This window comes from Podarcis muralis, chromosome 4 (assembly GCF_964188315.1).
Source record: "Podarcis muralis chromosome 4, rPodMur119.hap1.1, whole genome shotgun sequence".
In the NCBI taxonomy this organism is placed as follows: domain Eukaryota; kingdom Metazoa; phylum Chordata; class Lepidosauria; order Squamata; family Lacertidae; genus Podarcis; species Podarcis muralis.
This window is the reverse complement of record NC_135658.1, coordinates 68,000,916-68,017,263: the sequence shown is the minus strand read 5'-3', so window position 1 is coordinate 68,017,263 and position 16,348 is coordinate 68,000,916. Positions and strand designations below refer to the sequence as shown.

Sequence of the window (16,348 nt, the reverse complement as noted above, 5' to 3'; positions counted from 1 at the left end):
TCCATGTAACAGCCCTTTAGATTTTTGAAGATGGCTATGGTATCTCTTCACAGTCTCCTCTTTAGAAGCTAAACATACCCAGTTCGCTCCACTGTTTTTCTTCCAGACCCTTTAGCATCTTGGTCACCTTCCTCTGCACACATTCCAGCTTGTCAATATCCTTCTTAACATGTGGTGCCAAGAACTGGACACAGTACTCCAAGTGTGGTCTGACCACGGCAGAGTACAGCAGGACTATTACTTCCCTTAATTGGGACACTATACTTCTGTTAATATGGGACGCGGGTGGTGCTGTGGGTTAAAGCCTCAGCGCCTAGGGCTTGCCGATCGAAAGGTCGGCGGTTCAAATTCCCGCGGCGGGGTGCGCTCCCATCGTTCGGTCCCAGCGCCTGCCAACCTAGCTGTTCGAAAGCACCTTCGGGTGCAAGTAGATAAATAGGGACCGCTTACTGGCAGGAAGGTAAACGACGTTCCGTGTGCTGCGCTGGCTCGCCAGATGCAGCTTGTCACGCTGGCCACATGACCCGGAAGTGTCTTCGGACAGCGCTGGCCCCCGGCCTCTTAAGTGAGATGGGCACACAACCCCAGAGTCTGTCAAGACTGGCCCGTATGGGCAGGGGTACCTTTACCTTTACTTCTGTTAATGCAACCTAGAACAGCTGTTGATTCATGTTAATGCATTTGATTGTAGTAGTATCTATGTCAGTATTAAGTATACAAGGGGGTGTGGGTGGCACTGTGGTCTAAACCACTGAGCCTCTTGGGCTTGCCGGTCAGAAGGTCGGCAGTTCAAATCTGCAGGATGGGGTGAGCACCCATTGCTGTGTTCCAGCTTCTGCCAACCTAGCAGTTCAAAAGCACACAGAAGTGCAAGTAGATAAATAGATAAATAGATAAGTAGATAAATAGATACCGCTGCAGAGGGAAGGTAAATGGTGTTTCCGTGCGCTCTGCCTTCCGTCATGGTGTCCCATTGTGCCAGAAGCGGTTTGGTCATGCTGGCCACATGACCTGGAACGCTGTCTGTGGACAAACGCCGGCTCCCTTGGCCTGAAGCGGAATGAGTGCCACACCCCATAGTCACCTTTGACTGGACTTAACCATCCGGGGTCCTTTAACTTTATTAATTATACAGGAAAGTTCAGCCTGAGCAAGCTGCAAAGAATTCTAAAGGCCTGGGGGGGGGGGAGCTATTATTTCTTTAACTAGCCTTGATTTTGAAAATTATTCTCAAATGTGGGAAATAGCCAAAAAAGAGAGGTTTCATTAAAAAGAGGAAAAATTCAGTAATCTAAAGTTAATACATATTTTGCCAAAAGAGCCAGTTTTTAATTAATACAGAAAAAAGGAAATAGGTTAATTAGTGCAAAAGAGAGGAAAGAGGAGAGCTGTGCACCATTTGGTTCAAGGCAAACAGCATGTGTCCCCTGCATTTGTCAGATACTCACAGAAATAGCTGGATTTAACCGTGGAAGAATATGCAGAACTTAGAAAGGAGACAGACGGTAGCTGTTTCAGAGGCTTGAAGGTGATCTGAAAGAGGCAATGTTGCCTGTGGTGTGTGCACTTACCTCGCTGTCATGTATGGTCAAATGGCCTTTGAAGGGTTTTTTAATGCATCAAACGAAACTCGTAAAACCTGCCACAAGCCAGCCAGTCTTAACATCAGGATATTCTCAGATCGAAACTAGAAGGGATGCCATCTGCACAATTAGCAATTGCATAAATGGCTCTTACAAAGCCAGTTGGAGGCAGAGTGGGCCTAATCCAGATTAGGACCCTAGATAGGGGAAGTTTTACCCATTTCCTCTAACTGCTGCGGTTCTGAATTATTTCCAGGGACATTTACATTGAGGGAAGGGGTTAAAAGTTCCCATAGAGTTTGTCTCTAAGAAAGCTACAGCTTTCCAAAGTTCTGATAAAATATTATGCTAAATGCCATTCCTTCATTGTTTAGGGTGGTGTGTAGCCACAGATGAAATGTTTTCTTTTGGTCTACCTAGACATCTGTATTACTGGAATAATATTGTTGAGCATCACCCCAATCTCAGAGCAGTGCGGGATTCCAGGAGTTCCAGGCACTTACCCATGGAATGAGGTTCCATAGAGTCTGTGATGTCTGTATGGTTTATTTACGCATATCTACAACCTGAGCCTATGGTGGAGGGGTTCATAGCTTTAGCACCCCAAGAGGGCTTTGCTTTGCCCACAGCCACAGTCTTGGATTCAAATAGAAATAAAAAAAATTGCTCTGTTTTTATCTCCCCAGCTTGCTCCTTTGCTTCTAGCTCACATCACTCCAATTCTCAGCTCTCAACTTTGTCTTTCTAACTACCCATGAGTTGGGAGAGAGGGGCACCCCACCCATTTGCTGTCTTGCACAAATCCACTTCCTTTGTTTCTCTTAATGGTCCATCACTCAGATGATCACCTCACCAGGAAGCTAGCCTGGCTATTCCAAGAATTAGAAGGAGGAGGGCTTGTTGGTGTAATGTGAATTAAGAGTTAAATTACATAGTGCTTGGTCTCATATGTTGAAATAACACATCCTCCGCTTCTGGATGTGACCTTAGTTAGGGAATGCCTCAGGTGGTTTATGGATCTGGTTGTTTATCTCCTCAAAGTACATCAAGAAACCAGCACAGTTTCTAGTTTTAATGGAGTTTTCTCTGTGGCCATAATAGATGGTTGATTTTCTGAGAGCTTTCTGCCCTCATTCAGTTGACCTTTAAGTCAACTGAGAGCCAATCCTACCTTCTCTTATATTGGCTTGCACTCTATGCTGGAGATGGAGGGAAACATAAAACTTTACATGAGTGTGTGTGTGTGTGTGTGTGTGTGTGTGTGTTGGCAATCCATAGGAGAAGATTTCCAAAGCATTTGACACCTGAAAAACTCACTCATTCTTTTGAAATGAGAATCTTCTTTCCTAACTTGGCATCTCTCCTTGGCTTTCTCTAATGCTATGTATGTTGATAATCTAGGAAACGGAACATCTCATGATGAAGTCTGTCTGTAGGAAAGACATCATCATCATCATCATCATCATCATCATCATCATCATTATTACTAAACTTTGCATACTGCCCTATACCTGCAGGTCTCAGGCCAGTTCGCAACTTAAAGCTTTGAAGAATTCCTGAGCTTGAAAAGCTTTATGGAGTGACAGAGTAGGAGATTAACTAACCCACTTCCTTCATTTTGTTTTTGTAAAGATAAATATGTAGATAATAGATACGAAGCTGCCATATACCAAGCCAGACTGTTAAGAACATAAGAACCTGAGCTTGTGGGATCAGGCCCGTGGCCCACCTAGGCCAGCATCGTGGTCTCACTGGGGCCAACCAAATGCCTATGGGAAACCCACTAACATGACTTTCCCCTCCTGTGGTTTCCAGCCATGGGTCTTCAGAAGCATGTTGCCTTCAGCTGTGGAGGCAGAACATAGCCATCATGGTTAGATAGCTGTACAGTGGTACCTCAGGTTAAGTACTTAATTCGTTCCAGAGGTCTGTACTTAACTTGAAACTGTTCTTAACCTGAAGCACCACTTTAGCTAATGGGGCCTCCCGCTTCTCCCGCGATGCCGGAGCACGATTTCTGTTCTCATCCTGAAGCAAAGTTCTTAACCTGAAGCACTATTTCTGGGTTAGCGGAGTCTGTAACCTGAAGTGTATGTAACCTGAGGTACCATTGTATTCCCCATGAATTTGTCCAGTGCTTTTTTTCTTTAAAAATGTTTAGGGGTACTCTCATTTTCCTACTCATATTGAAATACTGCCCATCAATGAGGCCAAACGTAGATTCACAAAATGTTTAGGGGTATGCGTACCCCGCCCCCCAGAAAAAAGCATTGAATTTGTCTCCTTTGAATCCTCCTTTGAATCCCAAGATGGTAGCCATCGCTGCCTCCTGAGGGAATGAATTCAACCATGTAGCATGTGGGGAAAGTACTTTCTTTTATCTGTCCTGAATCCCCCCAAGGTTGTCCAGAAAGGAATGCAGCATTTGGGCTGAAACAGGTTCCCCTTGCCTGCACAAGGGTTTGAAAGCAGGACTTCTTTCTGCAAAACATATGCTTAAGTGCTAAGCTCTATCCCTTCCCTAGTCCAGATATCTGTAAATTTGGTACTTACGCAGCTTAGGCTGTTTCTGTCTTCCTTCTGGGGCAAAATCACAAGTTGTGCCTAAATACAAAGTAGCTTAGGTGAGTTCCGGCTGAAGAATAGCCCTGGTTATAAAAAATCTGTAATTAATATTGTGGGCTGCTGGAAGGTGGGGATGAGGATCTGAAAGGCATGATATAAATATTTTAATTAACAAACGCATTACCCTTTTGGCAAGGCTGTCCCTGCAAGGCTGGGGTGTGAGAACAGAGGTGACTATTTCAGTCCTGCACATTTGAGGATGGGGAGCACCTGGTTCCAGCGGCCACAACCTGCTGTTCTGCCTTTCCTGCCGCCTTTCCACTCACCTGCTGAGGCTCTCCACCTCCTCTCATCTTAAAGCAAGGCAGTGAAGGGAGGATGTGGAGGCCAAGGGTCTTAGAGGCACATCACTGATATATCAGTGGCAAAATAGAAAAATGTAAGATGGGGGGGGGTAGAGAGAGGGGTGTGTCAAGAAGAAGAAGAAGAGGAGGAGGAGGAGGAGGAGGAGGAGGAAGGCGGCTGTGGAAAGGCGGGCTCTTTCCTTTGCCATCACTCTGAGGAGGGGGTAGATATAAAGGTCCCAGGGGGGGCACACAATGTGATTTGCCTCGGGCCCTGTTCCTCCCCTAGGATGACCCTGCTTCTCCTTGCAAATAATTAGGACATGTTTATTCTGCTTTGAACAAGCAAGAGGCAGTTGGGCCATCTCAGCTCAGCACCCCCAACACTTAGATTCAAGTTCTTTATAGTGAAATGATGGAGACATTTTTGAACAATGTAGATAAGGTGGCATTGAGATAAGAGATTAGATGGGATCAAGGGGCTGGTTGTTCTACTTCCTGTGATCTGACTCTGTTCTAATGTCTATTTTTAATCTGTACCCTTTGAGCCAGCAAGTTCTTTTGCTGGGCGGAATCATCTGATTTATTCCATCTGACAATGGATTGCAGTGTTTGGCTCTGGAATGAAGGTTTCTTCTTCTTCTTCTTCTTCTTCTTCTTCTTCTTCTTCTTCTTCTTCTTCTTCTTCTTCTTCTTCTTCTTCTGTTAGGCCCTTGATGAACTATTAAAATCAGCACGCCTTTTCTTATGCTCTGCTTGCGTATTTTTTAATAAAGCAAATATTACTAATAGACCATAAGGATCCGGCACTTTCTCACCCAAAGGAATTCAAAGCACTGTATCCTTGGGCAGCTACAGGGCTCGTTTTTCATGCCTAGCTTAGGATCTCCTTTTACAAAGTACCTGGCGCTGGGAGCTGCCATTTAGATTTCCCATAATGCCCCAGAAGAGTCATTCTGGGACATTGCAGGAGATTCAAGTGGTGAATCCAAGCCATCCGGCCCTTGTCCAGAATTCTGCTTAAGGGCTCATCCATACTGCCACTTGCCCCTCCAGGGAAACCCACTCTTTACTGCTAATTGGAGCATACGTCAGTTTTATCTGGATTGTCATTTCATCTGATTTAGCACTAAGGAGTGGGTTTTCTGGAGGAAAGCAGTGGGGCAAAGGCAAAACTGCTCAGATCCATGCTTTCTAGGCATCGACAAGCAGAAGTTTGGACGAGCCCTATTTCGCCTGCTGTTGCTGTAAGGTAAGACCGCCAGGGTTCATTGATGTAGGAAGGGTCCCACTTTGCCAAGGGTTCTCTCAAACCTGGCTCCATCCCTCAATATTAGGAATAAATGTTAGCACTTAGACGTAAATCAATGGTGCTGTGGTGTTTATGGCATACTAAAACTTTACGTACCACAATCTCTGTTGTTTCTCCCCTGCATCTGGTAATCAAAGTTTATGATTGCTACTATTAATCTGTATCATAATTCAATCAAGGATATACTCAATCCAAACATAAAGAATCCATTCATAGCAAATAGCCGTTCACAAGCCTATTGCTTTAAATCACGGGTAGGCAAACTAAGGCCCAGGGGCTGGATCCAGACCAATCACCTTCTAAATCCGGTCCATGGACGGTCCGGGAATCAGCATGTTTTTACATGAGTAGAATGTGTCCTTTTATTTAAAATGCACCTCTGGGTTATTTGTGGAGCATAGGAATTTGTTCATTATTTTTTCCAAAATATAGTCCACCCCCCCCCCCAAGGTCTGAGGAACAGTGGACTGTCCCCCTGCTGAAAAAGTTTGCAGACCCCTGCTTTAAATAATAGTGTACAGTGAGTTGTTGGGAATAAGACAGACAGACAGTAGAAAATATTATGAAATGGATTGCTAGCATAAAATGATTGATATCGGGTCTGGGGTTAAGAAGCTGAGTTCCGCACTAGTCATCAACAATAGTTACTGGTCCCTGCTGCCAAACAACTGGCTTCATAAGGTTCATTTGAATGATCCAGAAGCTGGTGCTGATGTAGGTGTTGAGCCAATGATTGTAGTGTTGTTATTTTTTCATGTCAAGTAACCAGAGCCCAGAAGGCTTGCCCTACTTACCAAGAGTAGGACCCTTTGTTCTCTTTTTTGGCATGCCAATGTTAAGTCTCTGTTTGTCCCATAGCAACTAAAACAGGTTATTTAGGAGGGATAAATGCTAACTTAACTGTATAGCAGTTGCCTTTATTGTTCATTTTGGTTCAATAGGAAATTTGGTTATTTGGCATTATGGTGGGCAAGATTCTAACATTTCAAAATTGGTTCATTTGTGCAATGAATCAATATCATCTATTGCTTTTAGAAATATTTTTCATTTGTTGGCCACTTTTGTGTGTGCATGCAGAGATTGCAAAGGAACATGGAGTTCAAGAAAACTAGGCTGGTGACTGAAAAGCATGGAACAAACAGACTGAGGTTCCTTCCAGCCTTTTACTTTAATCTCTACATACATAATTTCTTCCCTTCCCTTCACGTTTCATATAATGCCTAAAAGGATTAGTTTTGTTTTGTCCTCTTGAGGGGTGTTATGAAAGTTTAGGGTGCATTTCAGTGAAGAATTTGCCATTTAGTTATTCGATTTGTAGGGCCACCCAGCAACAAATATTCCCTGAAGTGGCTTAAAAAGGTAAAGGTACCCCTGCCCGTACGGGCCAGTCTTGCCAGACTCTAGGGTTGTGCGCCCATCTCACTCAAGAGGCCGGGGGCCAGTGCTGTCCGGAGACACTTCCGGGTCACGTGGCCAGCGTAACAAAGCCGCATCTGGCGAGCCAGCGCAGCACACGGAAACGCCGTTTACCTTCCCGCCAATAAGCGGTCCCTATTTATCTACTTGCACTTTAGGGGTGCTTTCGAACTGCTAGGTTGGCAGGCGCTGGGACCAAAAGACGGGAGTGCACCCCGTCGCGGGAATTCGAACCGCCGACCTGATGATCGGCAAGTCCTAGGCGCTGAGGCTTTTACCCACAGCGCCACCCGCGTCCCTTGAAGTGGCTTACAAACAGGCAATATTTTTAAAAATGCAATTTATAGTAATTAAAATCAACAATAAAAGGCAATAAAAAATTTCCTTGCAACAGAGGCAGCATAAATAGTTCACAGCTTAGATCAAAACTATACTAAGCAGCAACAGCCCCAGAGTGGTTTAAAATACAGTTCAAAAGCCTGGGTGAATAAGAAAAGGTCTGTACTTGGTGCCAAAAATATAATAAAGAAGGTACCAGGAAAGCCTCTCTGTGGAGGCTATTCCATAACTGGAGTGTTACTACCGAAAAGGCCCTCTGCATATTTTTATAATAATTAGTATTTATATCATGCAAATAAATTTTATGTTTGTTCTCTAACTTCATTCTCTGATTAAGATTGCCTGTAAATGTCAAGCTCTCTAGAGAAAGATGTTGTCTCCTGTGCAATGTGTCATACTGAATTTGCATCGTGAAATTATCCCTGAAGTCTGTATATCCCCTCTCACACACATAGTTCCTTGCTTGACCCTGTCTTTTGTGAGCAAAGCCACTTAAGTAATGCAATCTGAATCCAGAGATAAAAGTCTCGAGAAGGCTTTCCTAAGAAAACTGAACAAAAACAGAGAATAACTTGAAGAGAAAGGAATAGAGAGAGGTTTTGCCTTTCTTATTTTAGGCCTTGTACATAGCAGGGTGTCATTTAACCAAACGTACAGAGCAAAACTCCATCAGAACAACACAGCCAGTCAGAACACATGCTACCTCAATATAGATCATGCCACTCTGCTTGGCTGCTGAGCAATACCTGCACCTGTCCCCTCTTGGCTAGATCATTTTAACATTAAGAGAATGAACTCTAAGTAACACATGGAACTATCTCCTGTTGCACTGCCAACAGCCTTATCTATTCTGTCTGTCTTTTTTGACCCATAAAGATTGGATTCTTGTTCCGTGGTGGCCAATACCCATCAATGCCCTTCATATTTTCTAGTGCCTTCTGTTAGGATCAGGCCTCCTAGCCCACTAATGTCTCATAAGTCATTTGTCATCAGAATATGATTCAGGGCCAGCTGTTTCATGTTTCATCTCCATGCAGGGACATTCTTCTCCAAATTTGTTTCTTTCCTTCTTCACTGAATAAGTAGAAAGGGGGGAGACCTCTGCACCTGCAAGTTCACAGACAAAGTCAATGGCAAATTTTATATTAGAATTCCCATGCTTCATGTAGTCCGAGACAGATAATACTTAGCAATACTGCTTTGACCTTTGTAATGTTCCATCATCTAATACTTCTGTTCACCTTTATGTTCCACATTTCTTGCATGTTAAGTATCTCTATGAAACTCGGTAGAACTGCCAAATACAGTCCAAGCAGAATGCACCGTAAATGTAAAGTGGATGGCCCTGAAATCCCCCTAATCTTAGAAAAATCCTCATTCAGGTTGTTGCTGTTGTTAAGCAAGTGTTAATTCTCTGGAAATAAAGAAAATCTGGTTATTAGCATCTGGATTCTTTGTTAGCTACACAAAGAGCATATTAACTAAAGCCACTTTATGATCTCTGGTTTCTTTTCAAATCTGCCCTTGTTCAGGGTGGAATATACATTTACACCGTTCTGCCTGTATCTAGGGAGGCATAGCTAGCAAAGGCATGGAAACACCAGCAAACGGAGATTTTGCTTCTTGAGTTCTAGGGCTGAAATTAATAGCATTTGCTGTGGTTCTTAATAAAATTTGGTTCAAGATTCACTGTATTGACTGACTGAGGCAGGAGATGTATTTCTCAAGTCTTAATCATTCAAGAATAGCTCGTAAAACAGGAATATCCAATTGTGTTATAGTTATCATGAGTTTGAAAAATGGCAAGTATAGCATTGGTGGCCTTACGGTGAACTCTGGTGGTGCCTCATGGGTTTATGTCTCTCAGCCCTACAACATTCTTCGCTTTTGAAATAAATTGTCCATCCACTGATCAGCCCATGATAACCTGTCACACTTGAGCATGTTTGCCTATCCTAACCAGCTGCATGATTTCACAAGCTGCTGTGAAAAAGATAACCGCAGATGAGGCATCCTATAAACCTCCAAGGGACTATTTCACTCCACAGCTATATAAAAGGGTAGGGTTATTCTCTCTTTGTCCAAAGAGCTGCACAAAGCAGCATGGCAATACAGTGATTTCATCCAGTACACAACTACCACAAAATCTTCAAGTACATGTTTTCTATCCTGACAGTGTCACATTGAAAGCCTCCCTTTTAGCCAAAGAGCTGCTCACAAATGGGCCTTTCTCTGATTTTTTGTTTCCTCTCTCTAAAGTTACAGGGACCAATACCTTTTCTTTCCCTTCCACTCTGGCTGAAAAGACTGAAAAAGACTTTGTCCCTTGGGTAGGAATGGGGAGACAGAGTGTGTGTCATGTTCCTTAAGAAAGAGCTGCTACTAGAATGCTTTCCTGACACATGGTTGCTTTTCGCGGAGTTGTTCTAGACTGAATGGGATGGAAAGATCAATAGTGTTTTAAGATCAGTCACGTAAGTTGCAAATGTGGAACCACTTACCAGGAGTCCCCAGTTACTTCAGCTGCTGGATTATTCATGAGTAAATTCTTTTGGGCTTTGCACTCATTCAGGCTAATGCAGTGGTGGTGATTTATTTTGTTTTTCCAACTGAGCAGCACTGGCATGCAAATTAGTTGCACTTCAGTCAACCCGGCAATAAATCTCAGAAGCAGGCAATTAATTGCATTGGAAATCGGGGGAGCCAACAGAAACTCAAGTTCATCACCATCAAGTGGCAACTAACCTTTCCCAAATGTTAAAAAGAAAAACAGCCCCTTGATGTAATAAAACAAATATTGGCTTTGAGGGTGTTTACATGGCAAATAAATATGCATTTATCTATGTGTTTCTGAGATACTCAATAAGATTAACACTTCATAACAGTTCCTCAGCAAAAGCTTTGAATGCTCCAGCACAGGCTTTTTGCAATCTCTGTGTCCCATTTTGCTGCTTTACCAATGTACTGGTTCAACTTTTCAGAAAGCTATCAATTAATTACTTGAAATTAATTATAAGTAGATGATAATGAGTGTGGTTTTCCTCAGAATCTTTCCTCTTGGCCTTTAGAGGATGCTGAAGGATTTGAATGGCTGAGTCTATCCTTGTGTGACCCAAAATTACCTTTGACTATGTGCAAACACATTTTCTTAGGGCAGCTGCACACCTGATGCGGCAAACATGTTTGGTGTGCGTTTGTGGCAGCAAGTGCACAAAGAAGGAAAGACATATTTTTAAGTATCATGATACAAACATCTGAAAATCCTAACAGGGCCTTGGAAATATCTTATCCATGTTTTAAAAGTGCAAGTTTATGCATGTTTGCGTGGCAGTCAGTCCCACAGTGTTTAATGGGGCTTACTCCCAAGAAAATTGAGCATTAGGATTGCAACCTAAGTGTTTACTCATAGAATCATAGAATTGGAAGAGACCCAGAGGTCATCTAGTCCAACCCCCTGCAATACAGGAATCTCAGCTAAAGCATCCATGGCAGATGGCCATCCAACCTCTGCTTAGAAACCTCCAAGGAAGGAGAGTCCTTAACCTTCTGAGGGAGGCTGTTCCACTTTGAAATCAAACACCAGATAACATATGTGTACAGGCATATGGCACTATTGGTTCTCATTAGTAAAATAAGTAATAATATACAAGTTGGATTGCTATGATGCAAGTTAAAGTGCCTTAATTCTGATACTACTTTTGACTCCTATATTTATGTACATATGTTCGTTTGTTTTGCTGTCAATCTGGCTTTATCAGATGTTGGTCTGTTTGTCTGTGGACTGCAAGAAGTGGGGAGAGCTTGAAATACCTTAAAAGCCACTATAATGTAGTAATATTTACTTTCTTCTTCTTTGCTGCTTTCCCCGCCCCCCTCTCCGGCTGCATTAAGACATGGGGTTTACTGGTTATAATGCTTGTGGTTCTGTCTTTATTTCTAATGTTCCTTTAAACTGCAATATCTTGTTGTGTTATGGAACTGTGGCCTTTTTAAAATCAATATACTGCCATAAATGGCTGGGGAAACTGCATACCACCTGAAATTTCATCAGCATAAAACTCCCGCAGTTTTCTGAGTTAAGGGGGTTGCAAGCAGATTTTTCTATGGAAACAATGAACATGGAAATTAGTGCTAAACTTTCATTAGATTCCACTAGGTTCCCAGAAGTGACTTTTATGTCATGTTAAAGATAGCATAAGATGCGACAAATGAACAGGTAAGTCAATGCTGTGAAGATGGAATAAAGTGGTATCTGAATCCAGCATCAGTCGCCACTGCTTTGGCACAAACGCCAGCCCCCATGTGTCTTCTTTCTGGGTCCCCAGCTAGTGTGGAACCATATAGCAGATGGAGTGATACCAGGATACTCTATAACTAATCAGATTTGACTGTGTAATAACATCATTGAGGGCAAAGAAAGATAAGTCAGAGTGAAGAGTCCGTCCACCAGAATTGCCTTCATTCTTGATGGGCAAACTTGTCACCCTGTTTCAGAGAAAGCATGTATGGTGTGGACATTTCATTGTAGCCAGAAATATCTGGGGAAACTGCTGTTTGTCTTGGCTCAGCTCTGTTCTCAATACTCTTGGTGTTGTTGTTAACAAATGTCCTGTTACAAGATCCCAATTCTCTCTACTAAAAAAGGAAACCTTGTTATCTCTGGAGCATAAAAATATGAATCGTCACTCTCATCTCCTTTTTTACAGAAGCTGCAAAGAATCGATCCTCCTTACTGTTATTCAGCCTTATCCTGTAAGTAGTTATCATGTTTTTTAGAATTAGTTTCCTAGCAACATTTACTGCTTTTGTCTGCCTATTCTCTCTGTGTGTGTCTTCCTTATCTGCATAACCAATAGCACAAGTGAAGTACGAGCTGTGTCTTTGAAGATAAATGTGATGATTATATACTACTCTAGACAGAAGTGGAACAATGTAAGTGTAATTTAAATAAATATGGATATGTTCCAGTATGTATGAGGAGTGCTTCTTGGGGGCAGAGGAACAAGGATATTGAATTCTACTCCAAGACATTTCACAAGTATACTAGCCAATCTTTTTGAGTCTTCTTTTTTTGGCTTCCCTTTTCCCCCTTGTCTAGCAACACCGTGATTATATTCCTTTTCAGTGGGTTTTAAATGACTAGGGGGTCTTCCCCCCTTTTGTTTTTGGTGACAGGAGGCTGCATATATTCCCCTTGAGCAAGACCCAAGCAAACCAGCTAGAGTTAAGTAATAGAGCAAAAAGTGATGTGGCAATTCATGGTATCCCCCACCCCTACAGATAGTAAGACACAAAAGCAACATTTGCCTGTTTTTATGTAGTACGGGCAAGTGCACAGGCATGTGGCAGGCAAGATCCCTTTGTTCACATGAAACAGTGCAAAATACAGGCCTGTCTTAAACAGGTGGAAAGACTCCTCCAAAAGTGCCTGGGGTACATATGATGTCCATTTTCTGGGTGCTTTAAGCTAAGAAGAGGCTCTGAGTGCCCAAGCTACAAATATGGACGATGACATACTGGCTAGAGATGAATAGATCTCTCCAAACCTAGTTCATGTTCATTTTGGTTTTGGATATAAACAGTCCAATCCCATTTCTGCAGTTAATATGCAGGCCGCCCTCCCTGGCAAATAATCTACATAGATATAACCAGAGGTGCGGTCCTGCACCCAAGATTATGGGGGCATGGAGCAAGCTGGTCACTGAACCGTGCCACACTTGGCTCCACGCTCAGCCCCCCCCCCAACACTGAGGGGGCCTGGCTTCCTGCCAGCAGGTATTGAGGAGGCTGAAGACACCTCGGCCTCATAGAGTTGTCTGCATATAACAAAAAGTAAGTGCTTATGAAGGTCACCCAAGAGCATTAAAGCTCACTCTCTCCCAACTTTATAAGCTGGCTGCCTGGATCAGCTAAGAAGTGTAGCTTGCTTCAGCATGGTCTACAAATGCCCCTAAGAGTGTCAGGCTGTGATGACATCCTACTCCCCCTCCCATGCGGCCGTCATGCTTCCTCCCCATATAATGTCTCTGAAGGGATGGGACATTATTGCATCCCAATACTCCCAGAGGAATTTGTGGCCCTGTTTGCAACCCACACAGCAAGTGTTTCCTAGCCACTCTGGGTGGTGAGGGCCTGGGGTGTTCACATTAATTTGTCTTTAAAAAAAAAAATGTAGCATACCTTTCTGAGTACAAGTCATCCAAAAGGGAGGGGGAACAATTTTAAAGGCCTCAGATTTACCTCATGGAGGAATTTGGTCCAGTGCAGATTCTGAACAAGGTCACAGTCTGATTTTTACATTGACTTGAGAAGTGTGGGGATCAGGTGAGTCCAGCCCCATCCCTGATTCTGACCAAGCAAGTGCTTGATAGACTGAAATATAGGCACTTCCTAAGATGCTCTGATACTTCTTATTCTACCATAAAATATTGCATAATTCTCCTTCCCTTTAGCCTTATCTACACAATTTAGCCTACTGGCATTTTATTTAATGTGCTTATTAATTTACATGGCATTTTATTTACACTATGTGATAAAATGGTAGCTTTCACTGCGGTGAGCAAATGATGGAAGAAATCTGGCTCATAGATCTCAGAACTCATTATGCAGAATTCTCCTAAGTGAGTAGTGTCCTTCATGCTTGGACAGCCCCCTATTTAAATGGTAATAATATATCCCCTTGCCTTGATTCCGCATCTTTTCCAGGTAGCTAAGGCTAGCAGCAAGGAATAGATCATGTTTGCACCAATTATTATGTAAACAGAGATCTATTTGTGGCCTAAAGTTTGTGTCTTTGATGTACCTTATTCCTTTTGACTCCAGTTAATTGAAGTCATAGCAGGGATCCATTGAAGGTTTGTAAGTTAGTATAAAATGGCATCAGAATTAAACTCACAGTATGTTTGATGCCATGGTTTTTAGGAAATTCATTCCACATTTTATTATTAAGAAACACAACTGCTTGTTCTGTTATTGGATTTAATAACATAGAAAGCAAAAATATACAGCCTGCAGTGAAGCTGTATGCAGCTTGGAGACATTCTTATAGTGCTAAATGCAATCAGAGGGATGCATGTTATAAATTTTATTCCTGGCCTCAGGCCGTGCTACCTCTGATTGGATGGCAGCACTCCTTTTCTTGTACACTTATAATGCTCCTGAGATTTAGAATGCTGAAACAGTAACTGGCTGTGTACTCAGAATGAACTGTTGCTTGGGTTTTTCAAAAAAAAACAAAAAACAACAACATAGAAGCATATTAGGTCAACTGCAAGAATAAACAAACCAAGGTAGTTAACTTGAAGCTTCAGATGTACCCATACCACTACAATAACCTCAGAAGGACCTAGTGCATTACTCTGTGTGTGTATTTAAAATTCTCCTATTATATGTACTGAATTTTCTCATTGGCTGAAACAAAACAATATGAACCGTTTTAGAGTGGCCATGTTTCCTAGTTTACAGAGGACAGTCCTGTCTTTGAAGGGCTGTCCAGCCCAAGTCTGAATTAAAATAAAGAACCAAAGGAAATAAAAGCAGAGCCTCTGAACTTGCCCATAACATACATACTTACAAACATAATTTTATTTTTATGCCACCCTTCCACGGTTCAAACTGTGCTCAAGGTAGCTTACAACATAAAAAAATACATAACTACAACATAATAAAAGTAGTTGTGAGCAATAAACAGAACCTTAAAAAATACACAACTGAACCAAACAATTTCCACATAGTCTAACATAAAGATACAAAATACCAACAGCAACAGCCCTTCCTCAACAAATTCCCACACGCAATCCAGCCCAAAAGTCTGTTCAGCAGCCTCAGGTTTTGTAGCTGAAGCCGGTCTGGCCCCTGCCCTCCCAGGTCAGCTGGATATAAGACCTGCAAGGCAGGGAGCAGGTCTTCCAGGACTTACAGAACTCAACAGTACCTGGGCAGCAGACTGAGTGGGCGCAAAAAAACAACAACTGATTGCCAGTAACATTGCTCTTAGGTGGTGTGCTAGTGAGTAGATGGTGTTAATCTCAGCTCATGGGTTTTACCAGATGAGTTTGCTGTTTTTTTAAAATCTGACTCCGATGCTGTATGTGTTCGAACCAGATACCACAGCAGAAATATTTTATTTTCTTTGTTTCAAGGTAGAGATGATCTTTAATGAAGTATAATTGCCCCCATTTGTTTTGTCAAATTGTTTTGATCTCCTGAGGAAGTGTTGTCTGTCCAGCAGTTGTGTAAAGAGAAGAGAGAGCAAAGGTGTATTCTGAATTGGATAAAACCAGTAGTATATGTACGCTTGCTACTAACCCATCATGAAAACAACTCAGTGAAACTAACACTATTATAGAATTACAGTACTCTGGTCATCTGCTAAACATAATTCACTCAGTGTCTTCCAGATTAGTTTTGCTTAAGCTCATTCATTTTCAGTTTAATTACAACCAAAGCCAAACATTCTTCTTTTGTGCTTCCTGTCAATCTAATAAATCTTTCTCAGGTTAATTTGAATGTCATCTGTACTGATAAGGAAAGGATTTAAGAGCTTAATCACTTGGAGCACTTTGAAGTTTCACTTTTCTGGAAGTTTATTTGATTATCTGTTGAAAACATTTTGTTTTGTAAATGGGTTATCATTGCAATGGGTAGTTTATTAGGCTTAGGCATATTTCCAATTAGATCATTTATCCATTGTGCTGTGCATTCAGGCTTGGAGAATAAATTTCAATTGAGGGTCTGATAAGCCATCATTCTGGAAAGCTATTAAATCCTAAGAAGGTATCTTGCTGTGA

At 42.2% G+C, this 16,348-nt stretch overlaps 1 protein-coding gene across 3 annotated transcripts in view; it reads left to right on the top strand.

The window, feature by feature from the left end:
• Positions 1-16,348, top strand: part of FRMPD4 (FERM and PDZ domain containing 4) — a 292,648-nt gene that overhangs the window by 244,953 nt on the left and 31,347 nt on the right. For all 3 annotated transcript variants that reach the window (XM_077927506.1, XM_028727696.2, XM_028727697.2), the window contains one exon: positions 12,266-12,311. In XM_077927506.1, coding sequence (XP_077783632.1) covers positions 12,266-12,311 — 46 coding nt within the window. The remainder of the gene's footprint in view (positions 1-12,265; positions 12,312-16,348) is intronic.